A 25991-nucleotide genomic window follows, 5' to 3' on the forward strand; every position below is an offset into this window, starting at 1 on the left:
GTGGTTACCTGCTGTCCAGCACAGGGAACTCTACCCAATATTCTGTGATGATCTACACGGGTAAAGAGTCTGAAAACAGGTGGACGTGCAATGGTTGGCATCTACCAACCCCAACGCCCCATCCATCCCACATTAGAATGGATATGCTTGACATCCTACTGTATACAGAACAGGGGACTATATCCAGTCTCTGGAGACAGAACACGATGGAAGAGAGTATGAGAAAAAGAGTGTATATATGTGTAGGACCGGGTCACTATGCTGTATGGCGGGAACTGGCACAGTATTGGAAAATCACCTACTCTCTAATAAAAAATTTTTTAAAAACACAAAGGAATGGAGGTGGATAAATGTATAACAATCACTTGGGTGTACAGCAGAAGTTATCACAACACTCACTGTAAACCAACTATGTTTCAATAAATTTTTTTTCAAAAACCCTGCTCCCCTGATGTAAATGGTCTCATCCAGCTCAGCCAAGCCCATTGCTCTGAGTACCTCTCCTACCATCTGAGGGGCCTTCCGAACATCGGAAGTTGAGAGGTTTCCAGACCCTTTGAGCTGAAATCACAGCAGCCAGTACATCTAGCGACCATTTCTCCTCCCAAGGTCAGGAAAACCACCCTTGAAACCAAACCATCATAAACAAAGAGCTTTGTCTGGGAGTTCCCCCTGTTTCACAGCAGAAACGAATCCATCTAGGAACCATGAGGTTGCGGGTTCCATCCCTGGCCCCGTTCAGTGGGTTAAGGATCCGGCGTTGCCATGAGCTGTGGTGTAGGTCGCAGACATGGCTCAGATCTGGCATGGCTGTGGTTGTGGTGTAGGCTGGTGGCTACAGCTCCAATTAGACCCTTAGCCTGGGAACCTCCATGTGCCATGAATGTGGCCCTAAGAAGACAAATAAACAAACAACCAGAGCTTTTCCCCTAAAGCCAGGAATGTGACAAGACAGGCTTAACGCTATGTAATGTCCTATGGGCAGTATTAGCCAATTACATGAGGAATTTTAACTAATTTAACTCACCCCTGAAGCGAATTCCTCTTCCTGGTTCTTTCCATCACAACCATCTCCTAAAGCAGAAAGTAAAAGCACGTGGTCTGCCCAGCCTTCCACTTTAATAGGTCTGGGGTCCAGGCAATTGACAACTGCAACTAATTTTAAGTGTAAGTTAGCGATTTGGAAGCAATTAGAGACCTAAAAATTGGAAAGGATGAGATTAAACTATATGCACAGATGACATGATGAAATATCAGAAAACACAAAGATTCCACGGGAGAACGATGTCCGACATGTGGGTGTTCGGGTATATGTATTTGTGGGTGTGAGAGAGAGATTTTCCTGCTGGCTCTGTCTCTGGGTTTCCCTTTCGACAAAGCCTGTTGCTGTGGCATCTCCATCAGGTCCTGGTGGTACAGAAACCCTCCTTGTGCTCAGTAAAATTACCCTCCCAAGAGGGGCGATGCACATGTGAACAAGATTGTGCAATTAATCGCTCTCGATGTTTTTCGTCAGATGCAGGACCTTCGGACGGATGGCGTAGGTAGCCCTCCGTGAGTCCCAGGAGCTCTCCAAACCTATCACTCTCTGAAGTTATGTGTCCTTCTGAATCTAAGAGGTCGGGCACCAGTCCCTTCCTAAGTTAGAAGCACCTGTGGGAACAAGCCTTGGGGCCCCACACACGGACCTAGGATGCTCAATGCTCTCAAATCTGTGCCCTTAAGGAGTGGAACTGGCCAGCCCCAGCCAATGGGAAGGGAGCGTGTCAATTGCCCGGATCCCCAGAGCCTATTAAGGTGGAAGATTGGGGAGACCACTTGCGTTTCCTCCTGCTTTGGGAGATGTCTGTGGCAGGAACGAGCCAGGAAGCCTAATTCCCTTCAGGGGTGAGTGGGGTTTTTAATCCCCCCTTTCTACCTCCTATTTTTTGCACATCCTCTCACTTTCTTACAGTTACTGAGTTCTCCAGGTCCAAGGGGGCTTTGTTTTTCTTTTTCTAACTCCTCGAGGTGTCAACGTCGATTGCATATTTGAGATCTTTCTCTCTTTTTTTGGATGTAGGCCTTTTTTGGTGCTCAGGGACAAGAACTAACAGAATCCAGAGTGGGGGTGAAGCTTGAGTGGCCATTTTAAGTGTTGGTTTTCACCCACAGGGAGCTTACACGTATCCAAAGCTGTTGCAGTGAGGTGAAGGAGATAAAACTTTGAGTCCCTGCCCAATACATGATGACTTAAGGGAAGTATCCAGAGAGTTCTGAGATGGTGGGGATGAGAGTAAAAAGATGATAATAATAAAAGATAACTCAGGAGTTCCCTGGTCACTCCTTGGCTTGAGGAGTTGGCAGTGTCACTGCTGTGGCTCAGGTCTGGTCCCTGGCCCAGGAAATTTTGCATGCTGCAGATGTGTGCCAAAAATTAAAATAAAATGAAACTCAGAGAAGCAATAGTATGTTAGTACTATGTCACACACTATTACCTACCATTAGTATGTTAATAGCAGGGAGACCAAGATGAAAGCCCCTCTCCAACCAGTGACATCATTTTTTCTCTCTTCTCTCCTTCATAACACTTTTTTATACAATAAGCACAATGAGAGAAGATAAAAGATGAGTTCCCCTTGTGGCTCAGTGGGGTAAGAGTCCAACTATTATCCATGAGGATTCGGGTTCGATCCCTGGCCTCGCTCAGTGGTTTAAAGATCTGGCACTCCCATGAGCTGTGGTGTAGGTGGCAGATGCGGCTTGGATCTGGCATTGCTGTGGCTGTGGTGTAAGCTGGCAGCTGCAGCTCAGATTCGACCCCTAGCCCGGGAACTTCCATATGCCGCAAGTGCAGCTGTTTAAAAAAAAATAAGACAAAAGATGTGAAGATGGAGGATATGTAGCACATACCTTTGATTTCAGGTGCTTTTCATAAATTCCCGCTGAGTCTTTAAAATAATCATGGTATAAGCCCTGAGTAACTCTTCACTGTCGTGTACCAGGCACTCTTGTAAATGTGCTTGTGGGTGTATTTCTTTGAGAATCCACCAAGCCCATGAACACATATGATAAGATCCCAGAATCAAAGATGAGAAAAGAGGCAAAAAACCTTCTGTAATTTGCCCACCATTACCTTGCTGACACGTGGCACAGAGAATAAAACTACAAGGTGGATCTGTGTCTAAACACTGAGGCCAAATGCTGGGTGGGCCCTTGGGTTTTTCCATGAGTCAGAGAATCTTTGAGGAAAGGAGGCCATAGGATGTTTAGCACGTGGTTTACGCCACCAAACTTGGGTTAAATAAATCTGTCCTCTTGGGTGTGGTTTTCATTTTCTTATAATGTCATGTCTTCACAGGTCCCATCTTCGCTCTCTTCCCACGGGTCAGCTTTACCACGGCTGCTGAGGCCCTCGGCCTTGAGTAAAGATGTGTGACGTGACTTCTGACTCTTCCTCCTGCTCCTCCTCCTCTCCTTCCCCCTCTCCTTTCTCCACATCCTCTCCTTTCTTCTCACCTTCTTCCTCCTCCACGTTCCCTTTCAAAAACGGGGTCATGCTGTACTTGATTTATTTAAGCAAGGAGAACCTACAAAGGTTCAAGCAGCTTTTGCTGGAAGAGATCCCCAGGCCAGGCTCCATCCCCATCACATGGGACCAGGTGCAGATGGCCAGGTGGGCGGAGGTGGCTCATCTCCTGACGGAGTGCTTCCCAGGACGACTAGCTTGGGATGTGACTCATGACATCTTCTCCAAGATGAACCAGACGGAACTGTGTCTCCGGGTACAGATGGAGCTGAACGGTGAGCACAAGGTGGGGATGGGACTGAGAATTAAATACTGGACCCTCATATTGGCCATCTGCGCAAGAAAGCCGGTAGCGGAGGAGAAGGATGGTCCTGCCTCTAAAATACAAAGAGGATCATATCGTATTTTTTTAATTTTCCTCATTTTTTAAATAAATTGTATGGGAGTATAGTTGACTTACAAAGTTGTGTGAGTTTCAGGTGTACAGCCAAGTAAAACAGTTATACATACATTTTTGTTGTTGTTGTTTGTTTTTGTTTTGTCTTTTTGCCTTTTCTAGGGCTGCTCCCACGGCATATGGAGATTCCCAGGCTAGGGGTCGAATTGGAACTGTAGCCACCAGCCTACGCCAGAGCCACAGCAACGTGGAATCCAAGCCAAATCTGCAACCTACACCACAGCTCACAGCAACGATGGATCATTAACCCACTGAGCAAGGGCAGGGACCGAACCCGCAACTTCATGGTTCCTAGTCGGATTCGTTAACCACTGCGCCACGACGGGAACTCCACATACATGTTTATCCATTCCTTTTCAGATTCTTTTCCATAACAGTTATCGTACAGTATGAGTAGATTTCCTTGCGCCATACAGTAGGTCCTGTTACCTGTTTTATATGTAGTAATGTGTGTATGTCAATCCCAACCCTCTAAATTCTGTCTGTCTGTCTGTCTGTCTGTCTGTCTGTCTCTCTCTCTCTCTCTCTCTCTCTCTCTCCCCCTCTCCTTCTCCCTCTCCCTCTCCCTCCCTCTCCCTCAAACACACACACATTTCCCCTTTGGCAACCATAAATTTGGTTTCAAAATCTTTGAGTCTGTTTCTATAAGCTTACTGGCATCATTTTATTCAACTCCCTATATAAGTGATATCAAATAATGTTTGTTTTTCTTTGACTTACTTCACTTGGCATGATAATCTCTAGGTCCATCCATGTTGCTGCAAATGGCAAGATTTCATTCTTTTTGATGGCTGAATAGCATTCCATTGTATATATGTACCACGTCCTCTTTATCATCTGCCAATGGACATTGAGGTTGCTTCTTAAATGCACATACACGTATATTAAAGGGTTTATGTACTTTACATATATGTGTGTGAGTGCAGTGATTGGCTGGGATATACATGTGTTATTAATTATGTATATCAGATGTCGTCACTGCGGCAGCTCTAGTCACTGCTGTGGCATGGGTTCAGTCCCTGACCTGGGACCGTCCACATGCCATTGGTTGGACAAAAATTTTTAAAAATCACCCTTCTCAGCACATTGTACCACAGCACCATTTGCCCAGTTTCTAACGTCGCCATGGGAGGTCTAGGTGGTTTTCTTCTCCCTGAATTAAGTGGGTGAGCAAGTGCGACTCTCCAGCAGTGTGGTTGCTACTACCATAAAAGGTCCCGCCACCCATTCTGTCTCTACTGCACTCCCCCCGGTTCTGTCTCCACCGTGCTCGTGCTCTCCTTGTTCTGAGAGCCTCATAGTTCCAGTGAGACCGGCTCCTTTATTCATCTGTTCCAGACATTTTACCTAACTTGAAACCCGAGACCCTGAAGCCGAGAGATATGCAAGTGAATCTGGAGGAGGATGAATCTGGTAGGTGCCAGCCTCGTGCACACCCTGGAGGGAAGTGGGCTGAGGGTTGGAATGAGAAGCTTGGAGCCTAAGATGAGGCAGATTGTAAATTAGTCTGACTGGGGTCTCTTTCGTGAATCAGAACTTCAGAAAGAAAAAAAAAAGGCGTTGTTGTGGGTTCGCCTGAGAAGGAAGGCAAGCCACCAGCCTGCTGGATGCAGAGGATCAAGCTGCACCTTTGAGAGTCACTTCTTCCTCATTCTGTGCCATCCAGCCTTGAGCGGTCCCTCCTCTGCACAATGGCCATCTCTGCCACCAGCTGCCCTAAGCATGTTAGTTCCATCTGTTTAGCAAACATCAGCAGGGGCAGGAGGCAGGGTGCAGAATGCTTAGTTTCTCATTTTTGCCAATGCTAGTCCTGGAGCTGACGCCCTGGAATGAACTGAGGCTGTGAATACCTCAGTGAATGAAATGGTAAAATGCTCTGGCTGGAGGACACTGACTCCTGCACTGACCAGACAGTGTGATGGTTGGGCCAGCCTCCATCCAGTGGAACAGACCAGCATGGGAAGGGGTGGTCCACCCAAGAACAGCTGGAGGGCTGTTGCCAGACTAGCAATGGTCGGTGGGTGGGCAAATATGGCAGGTATCTTCATCCATACCTCCTTCCCTTGCTCCACTCTCCTCAACCATAAAAAGTAGAATTCTAGAAAGAAGCCAAGTTAGGTCCGTGTGAAAACAGCCTTCTTGGTGGGGTTGTGTAAAGAGATGAGCTCAGAAGGAACCCAAGGCCAAAGGAAAAACATTTTAATCATCCATGGAAACACACAGGGAATGGACTATGGGGTCACCCGTTCTAGGCTTTACCAAGCCCAATTTCACTCCCTCAACCAACCCTGGAGGGCTGGTAGTTTTAACTCTACGGGCTGTGCTGGAATCCTGTATACTCAAATTTAGAGACAGCAAGACCAAGGAGCAAAGGTCCCATGACTTAAGGCCATAACGCTAATAAGAAGGTAGATCTCAGACTTGGGTTAAGCTTCCTTCAACCTGTCAGCCAGGACTACGGCTGGAACCAGACATCCGTTCTAATTTGCAACATTTCTAGGCGAGGTGAGGGGAGAAAGAGAATCACCAACTGAGATAAAAGTTTGTGACAGATCCTGTTAACTCCCTATGCCCCATCTAATGCTACCTCCTCCTGAGCGAATGGAATCCTATTTTATTGAGAACTAAAAGTGTGTCCAGCCTTACGAAAAAGAAAGACGTTTTCCCCCAGCTTCCCTTGATGTTGGGGTGATTACTGTGACTGCTCTGGGCTATGAGACATATATAGACAGGTCCTGTGTATTTCTGTCTGTATGAATAAAAGCAGACAGGAGCTGTAGGCATATTCCTTCTGCCCACAGAGGATACACATAACATAGAAAAAGCTACTCCAGCCATCTTCTGAGAGTTAAGAAATAGGAAGAAAGACCTACTAGAATTATGATACTGATAGAAGCTCTGGGGTCACTGGGCTAATTTCGACAGCTTTGCAACCCTCCCCTCCCCCGCCACCATCTCCTAGGTGAAAATCTGATCTTGCTTAGTTTATGCCACTTGAAGTTGTTGGCAAGTTCCTTGCAGCTTCTCAATTAATGTAGTGCTGTCAGAAAAAGCACTTGACCGATGCCCATGTGTCCTGGGCTGGATATAGACACCAGGGCTTATCTTCGGTTGTTCTTTTAGTTCCCAAAACCACGACTGTCACAACCCGACTTTCTCCCGTCTGACTTTACCTATTCATCCAGGTAAAATACAGGAGTACAAACGACGTGTGATGGATGAGTATTCAACCCTGCTGGACAGGACGACTTGGCCGGGGAACCACACGGACTTCTTTTATCAAGACGTCTGCAGGGAGGAGACATTCCTACCCTGTCTCCTTCTTCCCAGAAGACCTCAAGGCAGACAGCCTAAGACCGTGGTCCTTCGAGGGGTCGCCGGGATTGGGAAGACAAGCCAGGCCAAAATGGTGATGTCAGCATGGGCGAAAAACAGGTTCTACCCCCACAAGCTCTGGTTCGCTTTCTACATCCATTGCCAGGACTCAGACCAGGTGGATGAGCAGAGCTTCTGCGAGCTGATTGCACGTAAGTTGTCTGGGACCCAGGCTCTGGCATCTAAAATCCTATCCAAGCCAGACCAACTTCTGCTGCTCTTGGACGGCTTCGAGGACCTCACGTGGACCCTCACGGATAGACCCGAGGACCTGAGTGAAGACTGGAACCGGAAGTTGCCTTGGTCTGTCCTCCTGACCAGTTTGCTGAGCAAAAGGATGCTTCCTGAGGCCACGCTCCTGATCTTCCTGAGGTTCCCCTTTTGGAAGAACGTGAGTCCCTTTCTGAAATGCCCCTCCGTGATCACCCTGACGGGGTTTAGCGTGCCTGAGAGAACCAGGTATTTCAGGACGTACTTCGGAAATGAGAATGAAGCCGAGGAAGCCTTGGGTTTTGTCATGGGAAACACGATTCTCTTTTCCATGTGCCAGGTCCCCGTGATCTGCTGGCTGGTGTGTTATTGTCTGAAGCAGCAGATGGGGAGAGGGGCCAATCTCCCACAGACCTATCCAAACGCCACCGCTGTCTTCGTCCACTATCTTTCTGGCTTGTTTCCAACCAAGGCCAAACATCTTTCCCAAAAGACCCACCAAGAACAGCTGAAAGGCCTGTGCTCCTTGGCCGCAGAGGGTATGTGGGAAAGGAGATGGGTGTTTAATAAGACACACCTCAAGCTGGCCAGGCTGGATGAAACGGACGTTGCTACTTTCCTCAGCCTGAGCATCTTTCGAAGGGTGGCGGGCAAGGAGGACCTTTACGCCTTCACCCTCTTGACCTTCCAGGAATTTTTTGCTGCCTTGTTGTATGTTCTCTGCTTCCCGAAAAGACTCAGGAACTTCCACGCTTTGGACCAGTTTTACATCCTACGCCTGATAGCGCATCCCAGGAGAAAGAGAAACCATCTCGCCCAGATGGCGCTTTTCTTATTTGGCCTTTTCAACGAAACATGTACCCTCGCCGTGGAGCAGCGGTTCGGATGCAAAGTGTCCTGGGGTAATAAGAAGAAATTGCTGAAAACGGCATCTTTGCCCCACGAGAGTGACCCGCCTACCCTACACCACGGGGTCCCGCAGCTATTCAACTGTCTGCACGAAATCCAGGAGGAGGCCTTTGTGAGTCAGACCCTGAGCGACTGTCGCAGAGCCGTTTTGGTCGTCAACAGGAACAAAGACATGCAGGTGTCTGCCTTTTGCCTGAAGCGCTGTCGACGTTTGCAGGCGTTAGAACTGACCGTTAACCTGATTGTCACCAAAGCAGGCCAGTTCTACACAGACTCCCCTCCTTGCTCTGAGTAAGTGCTGAAATCGCTGCTCTGGTGGATTCAAGGTTCAACTGGGCACTTGACCTCCCATCTCCCAGGATCTCGGGTGACCAGCTGTCCTAAGGGGAATCCCTTGCACCTGAGACTTTGGGTCTTAAAAACAGAACAGAAACTGTTCCTGGGCTGCAGATTTCTGTGCTAAAACAGGGAGAATTCCTCCCCTCTGGGCTGCATACCCTCCCTTCCCCTATATGTGGGGACTTTGTTTCATCTGTCACCCCTAATTCTGCATATCATAAGCCTGTTTGTCTCCAGGGAAGTGCTATCCAACAGAGCTTTCCGTGATGGGGAAGAATAAAGGAGGAAATCCAAGGTGTTCCCACAGCCAAACTGCTCTACATATTGAGTTAGCGCTTGACTTGGGATTTTGTCCATCCCAACCCCCCCCCAAAAAATAATAATACTCCCTTGTTCTGCTCCTATATTTTTTGTCTTTTTTTGTCTTTTTAGGGCCACACCCACAGCATATGGAGGTTCCTGGGCTAGGGGTCAAATCGTAGCTGTAGAGGCCAGCCTACACCACAGCCACAGCAATGCCAGATCCGAGCCACGTCTGCGACTTACACCACAGCTCACAGCAACACCAGATCCTTAACCCACTGAGCGAGGCCAGGGATCGAACCCGCAATCTCGTGGTTCCTCATCTGATTCATTTCCGCTGCCCCACAATGAGAACTCCTGGGTTTTTTATTTTTGTTTTTGTTTTTGTTTTTTTCTTTTCTTTTTAGTAACAATTTCATAAGCACAGAGAAGGAATATGGTCTATACCTTGCATTCTAACTTCTAGCCCCATGTAAATCATAAGGGATTAAAAAATAATTCCCTAGAATTCCCTGGTACCCTAGCAGCTAAGGATCTAGTGTTGCACTGCTGTGGCTCAGGTCGCTGCCATGGCATGTGTTTGATCCCTGGCGCAGGAACTTCTGCATGCAGTAAGTGCAGCCAACCTTACTTCCTAAATCGAGGGAAAATATACGTGAGGCCATGAATCTTACTGGCGTGAAATGAGAACTCTTGTGACAGTTCTGCTGGGCATTTTTTTTAAATGAGGGCATCTTACATGAGTCATAAAGGGGTCTGTGTTCATACCCCATCCCTAGTTTTGCTGGTAGGTTTGCTCGAGCCTCATCTCTAACGACGAGCCATTTTCTCTTCTCTCCCTTCTGTGCCCCCAGATCAGAAGGCCATGAAAGGAGTTCCCTCTGGTGGCAAGATTTCTGCTCCATCTTCAAGACCCTTGAGAACTTGGAAGTCCTGGCTGTGACACACAGCACCGTGGATGCTGACTCGTTGATGGTTCTTTCTTCAGCGCTGACACACCCACACTGTAAGCTCCAGAAGCTGATGTGAGTATAAAAGAGATCCTAGTTGGAAGGGATTTCGTGGAGACAGCCAGCTTCCCATTCGGCTTGTTTATCCCCTCTCTGCTCGTGCCAGACTTGCCAAAGTTATCCACATCCACAGGGGTGTTTGGTCCTCGTCGTAGTGAAATGGAATTGACGTCCACCATTCTGTCCAAGCTTAAGCTGACAGCACACTGACATGGCATATGGATACTGCAAAATGATGACCATGGTATATTGAATAAACATCCGTCATCGCATATAATTACCAAAAAAAAAGTTGTTTTCCTTTTGATTGAAGTGTGTCGTCTCTCAGCAGCTTTCAAATAGACCACACACGACGGTTAACTCCAGTCAGCCTGAGGAATTCCCATCCCCAGGACTTAGTTATCTTATAAGTGTAAGTCTGTACCTTTGACCACCTTCACCCAGTTCCCTCATCCCCTGCCTCTGACAGCCGTAAATCTGATCTCTTTTTCCGTGAGTTTTGCTACTTTTTTGTGTGTGTGTCTTTTTTGTCTTTTCTAGGGCTGCTCCCGTGGCATATGGAGGTTCCCAGGCCAGGGGTCAAGTCAGAGCTGTAGCTGCCAGCCTACACCAGAGCCAAAGCAACGTGGGATCTGAGCCCCATCTGCGACCTACACTACAGCTCACAGCAACATCAGATCCTCAATCCACTGAGCAAGGCCAAGGATCAAACCCGCGTCCTCATGGTTCCTAGTCGGATTTGTTAACCACTGCGCCACGACAGGAACTCCTGAGTTTTGTTACTTGTTAGATCCCACATGTAAGTGAGTTGGTTTATTTAAAAAAAAAAAAAAAAAAAAAAAAAGCATGCGGGTAAAAAGATGATCAATGTCACTAAACATGAGAGAAACGCAAACCAAAACCACCATGCGATCTCTCCTCACACCTGTCGGAATGGCCACCCTCAGAAACACAAGTGATAGTAAGTGTCGGTGAGGAAGTGAAGGGAATTGGTACAACCACCGTGGAGCGCGGTACAGAGGTTCCTCAAAGACTAAGAATCTTCGTTGTCCTTACTCTCCAAACGGTCGTGTGCTAACAGGCGCTTAGTATGGTTTCCTACTGCTTTCCTCTGGCGAGAGTGCTGTTATCTGATTTTTTTATCCATGCATCTGTGTCATACAGAAGTTCCTGGGCCAGGTATCCAGCCCGCGCCTCCTCTGAAGTTGGATTCTTAACCCACTGTGCCTTGGTGGGAACGCCAATCCTAACTTTTTTTAAAAGTGAGAATCAGAGACGTCAAGTGACTTTTCTGAGGTCACACAGCTGGTTGGCTTGGGGAATGCTCTCTCTCTCAGATGGTCTGGGTCTTTCCTTCTCAATCACCACACCACACTTCCCTAAGGCAGCGGCAGCAGCAGCAGCAGCAGCAGCAGGCCCCTGCATGTTATAAGCCTCACCAAAGAAGGTAAATTGGAGCTGGGTTGGGAGGCTTAAGATTTCTGTGAAGGAGGGAAGAGAGGAGGTAGCTGAGCAGTCTCTACAAAGTGAAAAATGCGTGTACACCTTGACCCAAGGGCCCCTTTTTTAAAACCACCCTAGAAAAATCCACCTTAAAAAAAAGGGGGGGGGAGTTCCAGTCGTGGTGCAATGGTTAACGAATCCGACTAGGAACCATGAGGTTTCAGGTTCAATCCCTGCCCTTGCTCAGTGGGTTAACGATCCGGTGTTGCCATGAGCTGTGGTGTAGGTTGCAGACACGGCTCGGATCCCGCGTTGCTGTGGCTCTGGCGTAGACTGGTGGCTGCGGCTCTGATTAGACCCCTAGCCTGGGAACCTCCGTATGCCGTGGGAGTGGCCCAAAGAAATAGCAAAAAAAAAAAAAAATAGAAAAATCCACCTGCAGATTCTGAGAGAACTGGACAATAACATCACTGCAACATGAACTTCAACAGCAGAAAACAGAACAGGCCTTTATGTAGCAAGTCTCCATCTGCTAGGCTGTCTTGGGTCTAGCTTTGCATTTCAGTGCTCCTAAAACCCAACAACCGTCCTAAGAAGCAGGTTATCCCATTTCACAGATGAGGAAACTGGGACACAAGTTTACACAGCTGATATGCAACTGGAATACAGAGTTAAACTCCAGAATTACTGGTTCCAGAATCAGTTGTATGAGCTGTTGGTATATTTTGAAAATTAAGCCCTTGTCAGCCACATCGTTGGCAAGTATTTTTCCCATTCCATACATAGGCTGTCTACTCAGTTTGTTTATGGTGGCCTTTGCTGTGACAAAGCTGGGAAGCGTGACTGGATCCCTGTGTTTATGTTTGCTTTAATTCTCGTTGCTTTCGGAGACGGACCTAAGAAAACACTGGTACGATGTGAGAATATTTTGTCTAGACTCTCTTCTGGAAGTTTTGTGGTATCGTGTCTTATAGTGAAGTCTTGAAGCCATTTCGAGTTTGTTTTTGTGTATGGCATGAGGGTGTGCTCTCCTAGCTACTATCATATATTTCTTCTCTCTGTGGTTTTTAAAACCCAGAAACTCAATACTTTCCCAAAACTCCTTGAAGTAGCGCCCCTGATGTCACGTGGCCCCTGACCAGTATCTGACCTCGTCTTTCTCCCGTTATTAGTCTTGTTCTTAGTTCCCGTTTTTCATGCCTTCCTGAATATATCGAGCCCTATGCAGAGTCTCTTACAGGCATCACGTTTGTTCATTCTCATGACCGTCCCACACAGAGAATGTCATGCGCTCTCTCTTGGGGACCTGAAACTGAAGCCATGGGAGGCTGGATGACAGACATAAGATCATCCAATGAGAAGACTGAGCTGAGAAGAGAACCCAGCTTAGAGGGCTGGGCTGCACAGAAAGGGTCCTCGCATACATATGGACTAACTGAATGTAGAACCAAGGAGCAAGTGGGGAGATGCTGGTCAGAAAGCACAAACTCCCAGTTCCAGGATGAATACGTTCTGGGGGTCTGTGGCATAGCATGGCCACTGGAGTTAGCGATACTGTGTCATAGACGCACAAGCTGCTAAGAAAGTAGATTTTCAACATTTTTCACCACAAAATGGTAAGTCCGTGACCAGGACTCCTTAGCTACTGCGACAAAGGTAATGATTTTGTGAGACATGAATGTGTCAAATCGACAGGTGGACCCTTTAAACTGATACATTGTTACATGCCAATTCTATCTCAACAAAGCTAAAGGGGAGAAAAGAATTTAGACACCTTCATTGTGGTGAGAGTTTCCTGTAGGAATAGGTCCAAACTCTTGAAATTGGGTGCATCAGATCTATGAGAGGTGTGTTTTTTGCTATGTCGATTATACTCCAATAAAGCCGTTTAAGAAAGAAGAACTAATGGGCTCAGGGGACCCTGGGATAACCTAACCCTTCTTACCTCTGCAGCTTTCGGCATGTGAGTCCCCTCATGCTGAACGAAGATTTAATCAGAGTCTTGGTGGAAAATCAGCACCTGAGATCCTTGGAAATACAAGCCACGGAGGTGAGGTGCCAGGTCATGGAGTTTCTGTGCCATACCTTGAAACATCCGCGGTGTTTCCTGCAGTGTCTGAGGTAAGACCTGGGACAGCCTGAGAGAAAACCCTGGCGCTCGGATTGTCTGTTCAGTCACAAGGACTCTCTGTCTCTGGTGAAGAGGAATTCAAAGACAAGTTACATCAGGTTAAGACCGTACAACAGAAGAACCTTCATTTAACAGGTCTTTACGAACAGGCCAGCTGGCGCTGGAAACCTCACTCCACGGCGAGGCAGCTGTCTGACTTAGCAAGCGTTCTCTCCCGTGACTGAATCGCATTCTTTACCTTGAAGATGGTTTGGCAAATACAGGCGAGAAGTCGTATTTCAAGGGCAGACGCCAGCCCCTGGCTCAGAATCAGAGCCTGGCAGTTCGCCCACGCCAGTGTGTCATGGCCCCAAGCATGTATCATTTTGTACTGATAACTTGCCATTCGAATGTGGGGTTTTTCGGGGAACATGGAAATCACCCCTGGAGTCACTCGGGGGAATAACAAGGATGGGAGGTGGTAGGTGGGGTCCACGCGACTCTGTGAGCACCCCTTTCCCCAGCAGCTAGGGTTCAGTGTTTTTGTGTGGCTTCTGTAGGTTGGAAGATTGCCCTTTCTCCCCTAAAAATTGGGCCGATCTTGCGAGGAATCTCAAAAGTAACATTCACTTGAAGACTCTGATGCTGAGACGTAGCTCCCTGGAGAAGGGTGAGCCATGTCACCACCTGGCAGTGGCCCAACTGGAGAGGCTGGCGTAAGTCTTCCTGTGCATGTCTTGCTGCGGCTCATTCATTTGGTAGACTGAGCATTTCTAGGAGAAAAATAAGAACGGGGGGAATCATGTGTAATGGAACAAAATGAAGTCTTGTGGTTGTGAATGACATGGATAGGACAATGAAGGGTTGATCCAGGGTGGACAGAGGGACAGAGAGAGAGGGACAGACAGAGGGGGACAGAGGGGAACAGAGCGGGGGAGAGGGGGACAGAGCCAGAGGGGGAGACAGACAGAGAGGGAGACAGACAGAGAGGGAGACAGACAGAGAGGAGACAGACAGAGAGGGAGACAGACAGAGAGGCAGACAGACAGAGAGGCAGACAGAGAAACAGACAGAGAGGGAGACAGAGACATAAACAAAGAGACATCCACATAGAAGTTCATATTTCCCCTGAAGATCCCAGAATATATCATTATAAGTAGCCTGGCTTATCCATGCTCCAGTTTGTGAGAGGGACCCTCACCAGCACAATCCTCCTTCCTCACCGACCACATTAATTCCCAAGCCCGTGACCCCCACCCCAGCCCCACCCCAAATAACCATCTGGAATCAGGTGGACCAGGCTCCTTACTCTACTATACATGGATCCTTAAACAGATCACAGTTTTGTACTGTGTAGACTTGTACAGAAATGGCCTCATCTAGCAGGTGTTCTTGTTCCAATCAACCAGCGTGAGTATTCATCTGGGTTTAGTTGCTTCTGTAGCCCATTCTTCTTCAGGGCTGGATGATAACATCTGTATGAATGTGCAACAGTGTAGCTGTCCATGTTGCCTGCTGCTGAGGCTTGGGCTGCTTTTACACACACGAACACACACACACATGTGCACACACACATGCACACACGGAACATTCTGGCAGAATTGCTATGTTGTGGAGAGCATTTATTGTCGGTTCTACTAGGCTTGTTCCCAGAGCATTGGTACCCATGGGCAGTCCCACAAGTTGTGTGTCTGAAAGTTCCCCCAACTCCACTATTTTTAATGTCACTATTCTTTTTTTTTTCTTTCTCTTTTTATAGTTGGATCTGCAGCATATGTAGGTTCCCAGGCTAGGGGTCAAATCAGAGCTGTGGCCGCTAGACGACACCACAGCCACTGCAACACCAGATCTGAGCTGCATCTGTGACCTACACCACAGCTCACAGCAACACTGGATCCCTAACACCCTGCGTGAGGCCAGGGACCAAACCCGCATCCTCATGGATCCTGTGTCAGGTTCTTAACCCACTGAGACACAATGGGAATGCCACAGTCACTCTTCTTGCTACTGCTTTTGCCAATATGTTGAGCAGGAAAGGACACACTATTGTTTGTTTGGGACCCGATACCATTTTATTATTTTTAACTGAAGTACAAGTGACTTAAAATATTAGTTTCATGTGTGTGACCCCAGTGAGCTGATATTTTTCTGCAGTACAAAATGCTCGTGATAAGTCTAGTTACCATCTGTCACCAAAGCTATTGCAATATGAGATATTTTACTGTTTGCATTTGTGCTTCCTTCACTGCTAACGAAAAAGTTTTCATAATATTCTTAGACATCTTAGTTTTTCTAATACGGGAGCCTGCTCGTGCCTTTGATGCATCTTTCTATTTTTCTTTCACTTGTGAGATGATGTCTCTCCTCATGTCACCTCCATATCTGTCACTCGCTTTTTATTTTATTGGAGTAAAGGTGAGTTACAATGTTAGGTTAGTTTCAGGTGTACAGCAAGGTGACTCAGTGAGGTACTCCATTTACTCTTTAGTCGCTGCTGGTCCCTTTCTCTTCCCTCTTTGCCCCGCTAGGTAATTGTTTTCTTGATCCCAGTCTCTTATCACACCAGGTTGCTCTCCTCTCCTTTAAATCTGGGAAGCCCTGTGAGGTGGTAACAGAAGCAGGATGCGGGGTTTGCATCTAGAAGGAAAGCCCAGATGGAAATCTTTCTTTCTCAGCATGAGATGAAGAAAACTCAGTCATGGGCATGAATTCAATTGCATCCTGTCTGTTTGTGGCTTCCGGCAGGTTGGAGAATTGTGACCTCACATTGCTTTCCTGTAAAAGTCTTATCTATTCGCTGGAGAGTAACAAGAATCTGACCCATCTCAGCTTGGCCAAAAATTCCTTGAAGGATGATGGGGCAAAGCAGCTTTGGGATGCCTTGCAACACACTCGACATCCTCTGCAGAGGCTGGTGTAAGTTCTCAAATGTCCTCTTCTTGGGACTCCCTGGAGTGGAACCGGGCGATGGAGAGAAGCCACAATACCTATGCTTGCTTGTGCAGCATGTTTACTGCATGCCTGCTATCGAGGAGGAATGGGACCGATGCTGGAAGAAATCATAATAAAGAGGAGGGTGGCGATGATCTCAGCTTTGGGGGCAAATTATCTAGGGGTAGAATCCTCAGATGGAGAGCCGAGGTACCCAGGAACAAACTCACAGAGGCATTGCAGGAATTTGTTTAATGTTGTATTACAGTAAAGTTGATTTACAATGTTTTGCCAATTTCTGCTGTACAGCAAAATGACCCATCTCATACATGTGTGTGTGTGTTACACACATATATATATCCCTTCTTATATTGTCTTCCATCCTGTTCTATCCCAAGAGACTAGATACAGTTCCCTGTGCTATGCAGTAGGACCTCATTGCTTATCCACTCTAAATGCAATAGTTTGCATCTACTAATTCCAAACTACCATCCCACTCTCTCCCACCTCTCCCACCTCTCCATTGGCAACTACAAGTCTGTTCTCTATGTCTGTGAGTCTGTGTCTGTTTTATAGATAGGTTCATTTGTATCATATTTTAGATTCCACATATGAGTGATATCATAGGGTGTTTGTCTTTCTCTTTCTGACTTACTTCACTTAGTATGAGAGTCTCTAGTTCCATCCATGTTGCTGCAAATGGCATTGTTTTGTTCATTTTGTGGCTGAGTAGTATTCCATGCGTATATGTACCACATCTTCCTAATCCATTCATCCACTGATGGACATTTAGGTTGTTTCCATGTCTTGGCCATTGTGAATAGTGCTGTGATGAACATAGGGGTGCATGTATTTTTTCAATGAAAATTTTGTTCAGATATATGCCCAGGAGTGGGATTGCTGGGTCAGAGGGTAGTTCTATATTTAGTTAACTGAGCTACCTCCATACTGTTCTCCATAGTGGTTGTACCAATTTACATTCCCACCAACAGGGAAGGAGGGTTCCCTTTTCTCCACCCTCTCTCCAGCATTTGTTATTTCTGGACTTATTAATGGTGGCCATTCTGACCAGTACTGGTGTGAGGTGGGACTTCATTGTAATTTTGATTTATTGCAGGATACTTTAGATGTCAGAGATACAGACACCTTTTCATCACTGCAAGAACTCTTCACTGAGGCAATTCCATTTGAACAGCAGATTGTGTCACATTCCTTTCATTGTGCCCTATCTTGGTAAAGCTATGTTCTAAGCAGTTGCTGGCATGAGAGCAACTGCATTGAAAAATTTACTGAAGAACAGGGGTGATGTGGAAAAATTGAGATGGTATAGATGGCATAAATGGACAAAGTTTGGGAAACTCTGATATAATGTGTTCCCCTAACTCCTAGATGTTGGGAGTGAGCGTTATTTATGCCTTTGAGATAAGAATAACATAATGTGACCTGACTTTGCATTTAGAAGTAGGGCATGTAGCTAATTCAACAATGAGGACAAAGGTACACACTAAATGATATCCTGTTGGTGTTTATCTCACTCTATCATGAAATTTTTAAACAATTTCCCTTAAGTGTCAGGGTGCTTTAGCTGTTATCAACAGAAAATAAACTCAGACTGCCTTAAACAATAAAGAAATATGCTGGCTTATAAAACCAGAAATGCCAAAGTGACACACAATCCCCCCTGAACCCACTGATGCTTTCAGCATTCCCAAGAGAAGCAGGAAATGGAGCAGCTACTATGGAAAACAGTCTGGTAGCTCCTCAAAAGGTTAAGCAGAGATGTAACCTAAGTTAGCTATTCCACACTTAGATCTATCGAAGAGAAATGCAAACAAAATCTGCACCCAAAAAAATTGCACACAAGTATTCATAGCAGAGTTTTTTGTAACAGCCAGAAAATGGAAAACAGCCCAAGTGTCCAAAAGCTGATGAATGAATGGTTAAAGAAGCTGTGGACTGTCCACATGGTGGACTATTACTTAACCATAAAAAGGAATGAAGTGTATATTAATACATGCTATGGTCTAGATGGATCTTGAAAATACTACGCTAAATGAAAGCAGCCAACCATAAAAGCCTACATATAGCATGATTCCACTTATATTAAATGTCCAGAATAGGCAAATCCACAGAAAGAGAATGCTGATTAGTGGTTGCTTGGGGTGGGGTGGGATGTGGGGAGAAATGAAGAATAATTGCTAAAAAGTTCAGCCTTTTCCTTTCGGGGGCAATGAAAATGTTCTAAAATTGTGGTAAATGTACAACTTTGTAAATACACTAAAAACTAGTGGTTCATACACTTTAAATGAGTGAACTTTATGGCATGTTAATTAGAGCTCAATAAAGCTGTTATACCAAAAAAAAAAAAAAAGGCAAGAGTGCTTTGGTTGTTTTATGCCTGGATTTGTTTTTTGTTTTGTTTTGTTTCATTTGCAGGCTGAGAAATTGTGCCCTGACCTCTGATTGCTGTCAGAATATGGCTTCTGCTCTCAATAAGAACAAAACCTTGAGAAGTCTGGACCTTGGCTTTAACAGCCTGAAGGACGATGGAGTTATCATGCTCTGTCAGCCCCTGATGGACCCTGACTCTGGCTTACAGGTTCTAGAGTAAGTTGTCCCCCTTTCCTTCCTGGAGACCAAGGGTCTGTAAAATTCTCAGGGTGGAATATATGAGCATGCTTTTCATTTCTAATATTTTCCTTCCATTTGGTTGGGCTTGGAAGTTTCAGAGCAGTGGTTCTCAAAGTGCCATCCTTGGACTAGGAACTTCTTCATGTGGAAAGGTGTTGGAAAGGCAATTCTTGCATCATTTATCTTTCTGTGTCTGGTTTACTCACTGAGCACAATGCCCTCAAGGTCCATCCATGTTGCTGAGAATGGCATTATTTCATTATTTTTCACGGCTGAGTAATATTCCATTATATATATATATATCACATCTTCTTTATCCATTCTTCTGCTGATGAACACTTAGGTTTCATCCATATCCTGGCTGTTGTAAATAGTGCTGCAGTGAACATTGGAGTACAAATATCTCTTCAATACCCTGGTTTCAATTTCTTTGGGTCCATACCCAGAAGTGGGGTTGCTGGATCACATGGTGCCCTGAGGGTCCCCCCCCCGGCATCCTCCCCTCAACTCCTCAGTCTATGATGCTTCACAGACACTTCCAGGTGATCCCCATGTATGCCAGAGTTTAAGGACAATTGTTCTAGGCAAAATCTTCTCTTCAGTGAAAGATTTTAAAAAGCTTGTTAGTTTTAGACTCATACCTGAGATGGCGAGTCTTCTGAAATCATTGCTAATGCTTAGAGATTCATTTTATATTGTTTTTCCTTCTTCTATAAGGTCTCTATGCTAACATGCATACTAGCCAGTGATTTGAAAAGATTCATCCTATTTTTAATGCTTTTTAGTGGTTACCCTAAATATTAGGAAAAGATGTATAAACATCTCTCTGACAACAAAGGCTGAAACTATTTTTACCTCTTTTCTAACTGCATTTTCTGCTTTCTACTGGCAAAGTTGGGGTTCTAAGTCTAGATCATTTTTTCACTCAGAAATGATAGCTTTTATTTTTTACTGAAGTATAGTTGATAATATTATATTGGTTTCAGGTGTACAGCATAGTGATTCAGTGTTTTTACAGATTATACCCCTTTAAACATTATTTCAAACATCTAACTGTTGAATTAATTGTTCCACTATTTATCAGCATGTGAGTGGTTTTCAGCTTGTGTCTGTTAAGCTGGAACAAGATGGAACATGATGAAGGATAATGTGACAAAAATAATGTGCATTTGTGTGTGTGTGTATATAACGTAAATATATATATATATATATATATGCATGACTGGGTCACTGTACTGTACAGAAGAAATTGACAGATCATTGTAAATCAACTATACTTTTAAACATTTTAAAAACAGTTTGGAGGTACCTCAGCAAATTAAATACAGAACTACCATGTGACCCAGAAATCCCACTCTTGGGCATATATGCAGAAGAAACTTTCCTTGAAACAGACACGTGCACCCACATGTTCCTTGCAGCACTATTCACAATAGCCAAGACATGGAAACAACCTAAATGTCCATCGACAGATGATTGGATTAGGAAGATGTGGTATATATATACAATGGAATAGGACTCAGCCATTAAAAAGAACAAAATAAGGCCATTTGCAGCAACATGGATGGAACTAGAGACTCTCATACTAAGTAAAGTAAGTCAGAATGAGAAAGACAAATACCATAGGATATCACTTATATTTGAAATCTAATATACAGCACAAATGAACCTTTCCACAGAAATGAAATTCATGGGCTTGGAGAACAGACTTGTGGTTGCCAAGGGGGAGGGAGTGGGATGGACTGGGAATCTGGGGTTAATAGATGCAAACTATTGCCTTTGGAATGGATAAGCAATGAGATCCTGCTGTGTAGCACTGGGAACTGTATCTAGCTGCTTGTGATGGAGCATGATAGAGGATAATGTGACAAAAAGAATATATATGTGTGTGTGACTGGGTCACCCTGCTGTGCAGTAGAAAACTGACAAAACACTGTAAACCAACTATAATAGAAAAAATAAAAATTATTATAAAAAAAGAGAGTTGGGTGATGGAAAATGATGGAGGATAATGTGAGAAAAAGAATGTGTATATATACATTTATTTATATAAATGTATATATACATGACTGGGTCACTTTGCTGTACAGCAGAAATTGATGGAACATTGTAAATCAACTATTAAAAAAAACTTTTTAAATAAAAAGGAGAGAGTTGGGGAGGAGTTCCCCAGTGGCCTAGAAGTTAAGGACTCAGCATTGTCGCTGCTGTGGTGCAGGTTCAATCCCTGGCCCAGGAACTCCCACGCGCCATGGGCATGACAAAAAAAAAAATAGAATTGATAGATCAATTCTAAAAAAAAAGTTATTATAGGATAATGGCTCTCATTTCCCATGCTATATAATATATCCTTACTGCTTATCTATTTTATACATAATGGTTTGTATCCCTTGATGTGATACCCCAAATTCGTCCCTCCCCTCTGTCCTTTCCCCTTTGGTAACTACTAGTTTTCTATATCTGTGAGTCTGTTTTTGTTTTGCAAATAAACTCTCTTGTGGCATTTTTTATATTCCACATATAAGTGATATCACATAAGTCCAGAGCATTTAAATAACATTCTGTCATAGCTGTAATTCCTAGGATTCGTCCTGATAATGGCTTTCCCATTTTTAACTGATAATTAACTACTGGAAGTGCATTGAGTTTTCACTGGAGGTCGTAATTCTTGTACTGCAGAACTTTAGTCTTGGGTTTTGTTTTTTTTTGTTTGTTTGTTTGTTTGTTTTGTCTTTTTGCTATTTCTTGGGCCGCCCCTGCGGCATATGGAGGTTCCCAGGCTAGGGGTCGAATCGGAGCCATAGCCACCGGCCTATGCCAGAGCCACAGCAACGCGGGATCCGAGCCGCGTCTGCAACCTACACCACAGCTCACGGCAACGCCGGATCGTTAACCCACTGAGCGAGGGCAGGGATTGAACCCGCAACCTCATGGTTCCTAGTCGGATTCGTTAACCACTGCACCACGACGGGAACTCCTAGTCTTGGGTTTTAAATACTGCTTTCTCTTGGGCTGAGTGAAATATATTTTCAAATATGAAATCAGTTTCCAGAGGAGCATAAATGAAAAAGAACATAAATACAAATAACAGAAATCACTTTGCTGAACAAAAGAAATTAACACCATATTGTAAATCAACTACACTTGAATTAAAAAAAAAACTATTTGGTATAATATCACTTAACATGTGGTAGAATCTAAAATCTCATAAAAAATCATTCCAGGGAACTTAATTACAGAACAGAAGCAGATCTCAAAAATCGAATGTATGGCTAGCAAATGGGAAACGTTGGGGGGGGGCAGAGATAAATTAGGATTTGGGGGTTAACGTAGACATTGCACTATATATAAAATACAGAATCAACAAGATCTACTGTCTAGCTCAGAGAACTCTACTCAATCTTCTGTGATAACCTAAATGGGAAAATAATCTGAAAATGCATGGATAAGTATACATGTATAATTGAATCACTTTGTACACATGAAACTAACACAACAGTGTAAATCAGTACACACCAATAAAAAGACTTAAGTAAATGAACATTGGAAAAAACCTACCAGGCATGAAATGACTGGCTGTCCTTGGAGTGTGAGTCCCAGGCTGTGAACAGCTGGGCGGGCTGAGCTTTCTGATGACTCTGCCTGTTTCTCTCCCACAGGCTGGAAAACTGCCTGTTCACCTCCAGCTGCTGCGAGGCCATGGCCTCCGTGCTCCTCAGCAACCAAAGCCTGAGATACCTGGACTTGAGCAAGAATGACATTCAATGCCATGGCGTACGGTTCCTGTGCGAGACCATTCAGAAGAAGAAGGGCAAAGTCAAGGTCATTCTGTAAGTCTCTGCTGGGTTCCCTGTGTAGGAAAAACAGCCCAAGGAAAGTGCCTCCTCAAGAGTGAGATTCTGGACCCAAAATGCTGTTGGCAAATGTCACGAACACCCCTCTCCCACTTCCTGGGGACTTAATTTCCTTCACGTGGCGGACAAACCCCAACTTCTGCTTCCAGCCTGGCTTGGGGGTAATGAGCAAACTGGCCTGGATTCTGCTGTCTGCTCCTACATCATTTCTTTCCTGCACATTCTCTCTTTGTCTTAAACACTGGAGTCTGTGATCGGCACCTACCAGCTCTGGGGCTGTGAACAGCTCAGTAGACCTCTCTGAGTCTCTCTCTCCATCCTGGGCTGGCCTCCTCCTCGGTGGTGATGCTATAAGAATTGGAAGAACCTACACCTGTCAGGCACTTAGCTCAGCACCCAAGACAGTGATGGGGTGGATTCTGGGTGAAGGTTATAAGGACACCTGGAGTGTTCGCTATCTATTAATCTGTAAGAAATTATTGCAATGCTTACTAAAGCAATACTCATTTTCCTATTAGCTACAGTTCTGTAACAAAGGGTCTCAATGCTCACTAAGGCAACACACATTTATTTTCTTGTAAAATTTCTGAGGGTCAGAAGTATGCGAGCAGTTTAACTGGGTGATCCGGCTCATGGTCTTTTATGAGCTGAGCTAAGGTGCTGACAGGTGTTCGATGGCCCTAGAGGACCAGCCTCCAACTCCCCCACGTGGCTGTCAGCAGGAGGCCTCAGTTGCTCTCTGCAGCGCTGCTCCTGACGTTGCAGCTGGCTCCCTCTTGAACAAGTGATGGGAGAGGGAGGGAGGGAAGGAGAAAGGGAGCACAAGGGTCCAAAACAGCCACTGCCGTTTATTATTGAATCTTGCTTTATTCTAATGGTCACCCAGACCCACCACAGCCCCCTGAGAGAGGGGCCGTGCAAGCGTGTAACAGGAGGAAGAACCTAGCACACCTCGTGAGTGGTGGGACCAAGGTGCCTGGGCTTCATCCCTGAGCCCCTGAGAGCTGCACCAGTGGTCTCGATCTCCTGGGCTGTAAATTTCCACCCAAGAAGGCATACATACTTCCCTAGGACTGCAAGAGAACCCCAAGCCTAAGAGAACCAAAGATGCGGGTCTTCCTTCACAGGGAGAAGAAACAGAGTGATGGGGTGGATATGATGCGAAGGCTGGAGGGGCCGGTGGTGAAGAACGAAATCCTGCAGATAGTTCAGGACTGGAATTCTGAGTACTGTGCTGAGGTGGCCTGGGCGAATTGATCGGGGGACCCCCTGGATGGCCTTTTCTCCCCTAATGAAAAACTGGGAGGTGGTTGTCTCCTGCGGGCCATTCTGAGTCTGGAAGGGCTCGGTTAGTCCTGGGGAAATGGTGTAGGGCATGACCTCCAAACAGCTCCCTTGGAGATTCCGAGGGTCACGTGTCAGACATAGACGTGTCACTGCACTGGGGGCACCACGGCAGGGGGAGATCCAGCCCCCTTCTACTCCTGGCTTTGAGATGTCTGGAATGTGTCATGTTAACGTTGTCTCGGGAATCTCTGACTCACCTACGGGAGTGCTGGGGAGAATTTAAGTAAAAGTGTGCATGACTGCAATTTGAAAACATTGCAAGTGTTACTGATTTGCAAATGGACTTGTACCTCAACTGATACGAAGGAAAATGTCTGGCCTTGGAAAAGGGTCCAGGGAAGATGACACAGCCAGTAAAAGAAAATGGAAGTCACCTCTTATGGAAGAAACTCATTGGTTTATTTGTTAGAGTTGATTTACAGTGTTGTGCTCACCTCTGCTGCACAGCATAGTGACCCAGTCGCACATATGTACACATTCTTTTTCTTCTATCTTCTATCATATTCTGTTGCAAGCGAAGACCTCACTGCTTATCCATTCTATTCTTTTTTGGCCACCTCATGGCATATGGAGTTCCTCAGCCAGGGATCAGATCCAAGCCACAGTTGAGACCTAAGCCAAAGCTGTATCCATGCTGAATGGTTAACCCACTGTGCGGGGCTGGGGATCGAACCTGTGTCCCAGAGCTCCCAAGAGGCTGCCAATTCCATTGTGCCACAGTGGGAGCTTGCTTATCTATTCTAAATGCAACAGTTTGCATCTACTCACCCCAAACTCCCCGTGCATCCCACTCCCTCCCCCCTCCCCCTTGGCAACCACAAGTCTGTTCTTCATGTCTGTGAATCTGCTTCTGTTCTGTAGATTGGTTCATCTGTGCCATGTTTTAGATTCCACCTGTAAGTGATACCATATGGTGTTTGTCTTTATCTTTCTGACGGACTTCACTTAGGATGAGAATCTCTAGTTGCACCCATGTTGCTGCAGATGGCATTATTTCATTCTTTTTTATGGCTGAGTAGTATTCCACTGTGTATACGTACCACAACTTCTTAATCCATTCCCACCTCTTGATGGACATTTAGGTTGTTCCCATGTCTTGGCTCTTGTGAATAGCGTTACAACGAACATAGGGGTACGTGTATGTCTTTGAATGAAAGTTTTGTCCAAGAAGGAACTCTTTTGTAAAAAGCGAGGTGTGACTTGCAACTTCTTTTGAGGGCATTTAACCCATTAATAGAGTAAAACAAAGTGAAGCAAACGTGTTTCTTGGCCTGTACTCGACTGAACTAGATCCAGACGGGAAGCTCCAGAGGGTGGTTTCCTGCACTGTCTGCCCAGGTCGTGTCCTTGACCTTGAAGTCGTAGGACTAGGCAGGCGGCCTCCTGACCAACATCTAGGAAGAGCAGCCCATCACAGGGCAGACTTGACCTGTCTGGGGTCCTAGCAAACTAGTTCATGACTAACATAGCCAGGGCAGCATTTAGCACTCAGACACCTAGAAAGCAATTGTACGCTTATTTTCTATAGAAACAGGCTGCTGCTTCTACGCAAAGTGATGACCAG

General features: G+C 45.5%; 1 protein-coding gene across 1 annotated transcript; it reads left to right on the forward strand.

Moving 5' to 3' along the window:
• On the forward strand, positions 1567 to 24851 carry NLRP8 (NLR family pyrin domain containing 8). The gene is made up of 11 exons (XM_021095073.1): positions 1567 to 1887; positions 3341 to 3783; positions 5304 to 5378; positions 7151 to 8750; positions 9956 to 10126; positions 13508 to 13675; positions 14225 to 14380; positions 16410 to 16580; positions 19032 to 19202; positions 22886 to 23056; positions 24208 to 24851. The coding sequence occupies exons 2-11, from the start codon at positions 3411 to 3413 to the stop codon at positions 24335 to 24337; spliced, it is 3186 nt and encodes a 1061-aa protein (XP_020950732.1). The 5' UTR covers positions 1567 to 1887; positions 3341 to 3410; the 3' UTR covers positions 24338 to 24851.

This window comes from Sus scrofa, chromosome 6, assembly GCF_000003025.6.
Source record: "Sus scrofa isolate TJ Tabasco breed Duroc chromosome 6, Sscrofa11.1, whole genome shotgun sequence".
NCBI classification, from domain to species: domain Eukaryota; kingdom Metazoa; phylum Chordata; class Mammalia; order Artiodactyla; family Suidae; genus Sus; species Sus scrofa.